This window comes from Nicotiana sylvestris, chromosome 1 (genome assembly GCF_000393655.2).
Source record: "Nicotiana sylvestris chromosome 1, ASM39365v2, whole genome shotgun sequence".
Lineage (NCBI taxonomy): Eukaryota > Viridiplantae > Streptophyta > Magnoliopsida > Solanales > Solanaceae > Nicotiana > Nicotiana sylvestris.
Window position 1 is genome coordinate 146,620,989 of NC_091057.1, and position 6,745 is coordinate 146,627,733.

The window sequence follows — 6,745 nt, forward strand, 5'->3', positions numbered from 1 at the left end:
AAAAAAATGAATATATGTTAAATGGGGGGCGCCCAATTATTTTTACCTACAGGAGCTTTTAACCTCTAAAGTCTGCTAGTGTAAAGCCCATAGAGAAATCTATTTTATTTTGATGACAAATAAAGGCGTGTTGAATAGCACTAACGATATTGACGAAGAGACACACGGGAAGAAGAAGAAGAAGAACAAATTAAGAGACGAGAGATCATTTTTACCTTGACTGTATAGCAGATAATTCGGATAGTAATATTTATACGACGGATTGTCACAAAGAACATGTTTAAAATATATTAGTAAAAAGGACGAAAACTGAAAAGAAAAGAGACAAATTTTGAACTGTAAAGCAGCTGCACGGTTTATATTTACATCACATAGAATTCATAGCGTAGAAGATTTTAAGGTATCCCATCTTTTTATGGTAACAATCAAACATTTGTTAGCCCAAAACAAATGTTGTTTTGCTTTTCCCTGCAGTTTGTTTGATGAGGAAAACTTAAAGAACGTAATTGCAAGACAGCATTATATCAAAATAATATTGTCAGTTTCATATGTCGAGCAAATACATGTATCAGCAGCCAAATAGTCACTTGTGTTCCCAGGTCACAACTCTATTTTTTATAGTTGATATATGCAGTCAAAAGATTATATATATCAGGATGCAACATATCCCTTTTCTTTGGCATGGTTTATCTAATTTTATTGTTGTGCCTGTTCAGTGTGACCCTTGCAGAAGACCTCAGTGCAACGACAAACTGGCCTACCAGATGCCTCCCATCCATTAAAACCACGTTCCAATACCATAATATTTTTTATTCCTGCATCATCTTTCGACTCGGCTAGATATTCTGCAAGCCTCCTTGCACACTTTGGTCCCCGAACCTAGAAAACAGTCATTGACAACTCAATACGCTGACCGATATGTGAAAAGAAGACATACAGATAGGAGGTATATTCTTCTGTTCTCCAAAACTTGCAATCACTAGGACAACATGCGCAGAGGCTACAACATATTTCAACACGTAAATGAATGGAGTTATTTAAGATGTAATAATCAGTGCGAGCGTCCAATTCCATTAAAATACCACATGAAACACTTCATTATCCTCTTGCATAATGAAAGAACTTTTTATAAAGAAAAGTTGTTATTTAGAAGAGGAGAAGCTTAATTTAAAGGGAAGCAGGAAGATGGTGTCACTGCTTGCACTATGAGAATTAGCAAGCAGATGAGAATACTCCGAACTCTACTACAAAGCCTAGAATATGAGTTATAACACAACCATTTCATAACTCTAGAAAATATTATGCACATTTTTGTTTGGTCAATTGTTAAAAAAGAACTCCTTTAGGCAGTAATGTATTACTAAAACTGGCAATGTACAGTATTATACCTTTAGTGGTCGTTTGGCTTGAACAAGTTATGCTGGCATTGGTTATCCTGGTATTATTTCTTATTGACTGTTTGGTATATTGTATTAGTCATGGGCTTGTCAATTTTACTGTTTTACCCTGGGATTACTATTCCATCCTCTGGCAGGTATAAGTTATTCCGGTAATATTTTTAATCCTGGGATAACTTATCCCAAGGCTACTAACCAAATAAGGAATAAGGCGGTACTAAATTTTTATCCCAGGATTATTTTTGTTTGTCCATCACACCAAACGACCCCTTAATGTAGCATATGAGTACTCTCAGATCTTCCACACTACTCTTAGAATAAAGCCACATGCGCAATTTCAAAGACCAAAAGCAAGAATTAGCATAACATGACCCTTTAGACTTTGAACTTTAGTGCTAATTTCACATTTTTGAAAAAGGCAAGCCTTATCTTTGAACTGGTACCTCCTTCTTCTATACTTATTCATAAGTAATCCCAAGTGACCATCAGCTATTAGTTGTCTCTTTTCCAGGTTTACTCTAGAGTAGCAAGTCCGCAAACTATAACTTCTTCTACAAAATCACAATCTAGCGTATTTCTTTGATATTTCTATCTCTATAGTCTACCCTCATCTTTCTATTTACTTTGTTCATTAAACTTCTAGTTGTTGCTTCATCCATGAGCTTGACATGTAAAGCAAAACTGTGATACAGATGACATATCCACCTGTAGTGCTAGCACAAGGAATTAGGAGATGCTTCATTTTCTCCTTTTCTTTTACCGAATGGATATACAGCCCAAAGAGACCATTAGAGAGATCTTAGTCAAATATTATAATAGCTTTACATATTGGCCTAACAATATCCTCCACACAGCTCTTCTGAATTTCAAATAGTATTCAAGATTGGACTGAGGAATAAAGAATGTTATTGGAAGAAGAAAGGAACTCGCCCACATGTTTTAAGTTATTGGTTAAATGATGCAAAACAGAGAGTTGCATATCTTATTAGAAGTTGTATCCTCCAGATGAACTTAAAAAATTGTGCAGCAGAAGCATCTCTGAAGGTTTTTACAAGGAGAGAATGCTGCAATAGCAACAGCATGAAGAACTATGTATTATATAGTGACTGTCAAGCGAACATCTGAAGTTGGACTTGGACAATAATAGGTCCTTAATTTGTTATTAACCAAAGAGTGAAAGCTTATGGTGGTAGGTAAAACTCATTGACAGTAAACTGCAGATCTATGCCAAAATTGTAAGTTGATTAATAGTGCAGAGTAACAATCTGAACAACCACTAAAAGCTTGGACTATTCTTAAAGGGATGGGCTTAGCTATCAAAGAGTTGGAATAATAAATTTCGAAACCAAATTTCGGATTCCAACAAAGCTGACACATGGAGAATTATTGACATCTGCCTAAACCTTGGACTGATCAAAGCGCACGAGCTGACCCAAACACCACCGTTATCCAAAAAAACAAAAAGAGCTTGGACTATTTGTGAGGACACAAGGACTGTTACTTTGGAGCAATTCCAGAAACAAAACCAAGTTTTGAAGGTTTATACTAAGGCCTAATGTGCTTTTCACCAATGGACAATGATATCAGTGGCATGATTACTTTTAGTCTAATAATTACTATACAACGCTCTTAAGAACATCCATGCCATGTTGATTTGGCGGCCATGGATGTCATTTCACGTTTCAATATGTGTATCTTTCCTTTACCATGGATGTAATTCAACGAAGATTTGCATCTAAACTAGACCATGAATGTGAGTTGGGTGTCTGCCTAAGTGCTTATCCCTGTGGTTATCTTAGCCATAGAGCACCTAATACACCATAGAAAGATTTTTGGCCATGAAGTATATGTATAAGCTACCGAATTGTCTATTCTAACAGTAGCTCAAAGAAAAGCATCCATAAGTGGAACAAAAGAAAAAAGATTTGCAGAAGCAACTAAGAAATCAGAGGCTATAATTGCTCTGTACGACTCATCATAACAAGTAAAAGGAAAGGAAAAATTAAGGTAAAACTCAAATTGGAAAAATTGTTTGACTAATATAGATTGACTGTGGAATTATAAATGATACTACGGGAAATGTTAAGTTATGGAAGAAAAGCAAGGTGAGACTCTCTAATTAGTCTTTCGCTGCTTCATTGTGTATCTTTACTGATCTTGATATCTCTAGTTCCACAAACAGCAATAACACTAGAAGTTATTTATCTGACTAGTAGTAGTTGAAATCCTATAACACCCTGCTTTCCATAATTTTGGCCAATTCAAAATTCAAGCTGATAACCCCTAAAAAACCAATCAACTGAAAAACAATAAGATGTGCAGAAACACTCTTTAACCAAAAACTGAATCTGGCAAAAGAAATGCCAAGAGAGGTGACAAATAACCACAATATAGATTAGAAACTAAGATTAGTCTGGGATAAGTTCAAGATGCCATTAGCAGTTCCATAAAGAAATGTATCAACAGCAGATAAGTCAGAACCCAAAAGGAACTGTAGAGTGATCAAGCAACAATAACTATCCTCAATCCCAAACAAGTTGGGTCGGACTATATGAATCCTCACTGACCACACTACTCCATTTAAATCATCTCATGCCAATGTGATGCAAACACTGTAGAGTGATCAAGATAGAATTAAAATCCAACAAAAGATAGAATCTTTAACCAAAAACTGAAAAACCCAACATAAGAAAAGAAAGAGCTATTTAACAAATATGAGAAAGTAGGTAAGGAAACAAGATTTGAACCTGGCTAAGAGCACAGTGAAAAACAAGGGTATCTTTGCCATTAGCAGCTTGAATAAGGCTGGGAATTTTATCACGAAAAGTATCGCTAGCAAAGTGAAGTGAGCCAGCTATGTGACCATCGTAGTTCCTCTCATCATCCCTGCAAATAATTTGAGGCCAAAACAAAAGCAATCGGATATGGGGGTTTAGCAGAAATAGACATAAAATAGAGATCTGAAAGAATATGTGAGTGACAGAGTTTGTTTGTAAGACCTGACGTCGACGATGGCGATGTTAGGACGGCGTTTAAGAGAGAGAAGCTGAGAGCCGGTAATGTATGTGATGCTCCTTGCCGCCATGTCTTCCTCTCTCTGGCTTCTCAAGTTTTTCCAAAAGCAAGAAAATATGGACATAGGAAAGCAAAATAATAATTAGGAAAAATCAAATAAACTGAAGATAATTTCTAAAAAAATAAAAAGTAAGAGACAATTAGTAACTAGTAAGCAAGGAGAACTTTTAGTAAGTAGATCTTTTTCAATCAGCATAGGTCAGGAGAATCTAATACCGAAATTATTTCCAATAATAAGGTTTAATCAAACAACCCGGATAATACGAAAGGTTACCTAAGTGGGTTGAAGAGAATTTTATGTTGCTTTTCTACTATCTTTTTTTATTTTCCACCCGGTGTCCGGTACTTACATTGGAGATCGACTAAATTCGGATTCACGCCGAGAAGTCCCACATTGGGGGTAAAGCGCTCCCTAACAAAGGCGACTCCATACCAGGGGCTCGAATTCGAGACCTCTGGTTAAGAATAAAGGAGTACTTATCACTCGACAACAGCCCTTGTTGGTACCTTTTCTAAAAACATTTGTGTAGGATCAAATTATGTTATTCCAATAATTGATGATTGTTCAATTTAGTTTTATATCCTTTAACTGATCTAGCTAAATTTAGTAGTGCTAACAATACTATCTATTTCATGGAGGGGGTGGGGGGGTTGAAGCTTGAAGGTAGTACTAATAGTTTTGAGAGATTAATATTGTATGATGCTTCGCCAATTTATGTAATAGTATGTCCTTTTGTTAATGGCCATCAGGGTATGTACCCTGGACAGACCCAAAAATGTACCTACTACATAGTATTTATTTATCAGTAATAAATTTCTTCTTTACCAAAAAAGAAAAAAAAAAGAGAGAGAGAGAAGCTGTAGTATCTTAAAACTGTCATAGACAACAATTACAGAGTTGTTGAAGGGAAACGGAGTTGACTGTGCTTTTTTACTTTTTCAAAAACCTTTATTTGCATTTGCCCACTTTCTCTAAAGTAAAGCAATCTTTCCGACATTGCAGATTGGATGTATTCATTTACAGATACGATAGAATCAATCTCCTTTCTTGTAGATCTCACAAAGGAAGCCACCACTACTACTTCAATGTACTAAATTAAAGAAAAATAAAACAACAAACCAAAGCAGCAAAGAAATATTAATGTGATCTCAGCTCCATTGCTATATGTGAGCATGTGCTTAAGTGATTAGTATAATCCAGCATAACACATTATTGACTGCCGCTTGTGCAACCTCTGATCGCATAGTAGATTGATATTTGTTTATGAACCATGTATGGTGCAACAGAATCTGGCTACTGCATATTCAACTTAAATATTTTGCAAGTTCTGATCAGCTATGGAACTCTGTACAACTTTGCTTCAGAGGATAAACTGAAGTTTTCATGAGATAAGTTAACATCCAAGTAGAGACACAGCTACGACTACTCCCTGATCATAGCAACTTCACATTCAACTTAAATATTGTTACAAGTTGAAAACTTAAAATGTTCCCCGCAGAAAGAGTAGGCAGCTTATATAGGGAAATGAATAGAAACTACCAAATGCTCTCTTTGGAACCAAAGAATAGATGGAAAAGGAAAGGGAATTTTTAAGATTTTTTTCTCTTTCATTTAATATGGCAGAAATAAAGGACGGAAAATGGCAGGGCAATTTGTATTTCCTCGGGGCAATGTACTTGGTTGAGGAACAGTTGCCATCCAATGTGTACATGAAAGTGACGAAGTTACTTTGACTATAGAACCATGCCTATTTGGAGATATTGGAGAAATTGGATAATTGGGCCAAAACCGATAGTTCATCCTCTTATTCTCCCCTAATATAAACCTTGAGTCATCAATGCCTTTCTGACTCAAACTGGCCTTTCCTTGTTCTAGTTCTCCTTTCCTTCGACTTCTCTTTAGACAAAATTTGTAAAAACTTAGGAAGGACTTGCTCAAGCAGCTACACATATCTCCTTGCAATGTAGTAATCCTCCATCCACAATCTTAGTGTTTTACTTTTTTGTTGTTGTTATAATTTATTAAATGTGAGATCCTTTTAGAGCAACTTCAGTATGATTCCAACTGAAATATAGCTTTGCGACTTTTTTTTGTCATAGTGCAACTTGGAAAGAAAGGTATGATTTCAGTCCTTTGTTGTTTTAGAAGGTACAGAAAACGTACCACTGCACAAGAATATAAAGCTTCTCAGGCAAGCCCTGGGATCGAAGAGGTGAAGTAAAAGAAAGCAGGTACAAATGCAATTATGCAAGCTGCTATAGGGCCCACGGGG

General features: G+C 35.9%; 1 protein-coding gene across 1 annotated transcript; it reads right to left on the minus strand.

Moving 5' to 3' along the window:
* Positions 1–503: 503 nt before the first annotated feature.
* Positions 504–4,718, minus strand: LOC104230172 (dual specificity phosphatase Cdc25-like). Its single transcript, XM_009782911.2, has 3 exons — positions 4,397–4,718; positions 4,145–4,283; positions 504–879 (listed from the first exon to the last, which is right to left on the minus strand). Exons 1-3 carry the CDS (start codon positions 4,534–4,536, stop codon positions 697–699), a joined length of 462 nt encoding a protein of 153 aa, XP_009781213.2. The 5' UTR covers positions 4,537–4,718; the 3' UTR covers positions 504–696.
* Between the last annotated feature and the right edge of the window lie 2,027 nt (positions 4,719–6,745).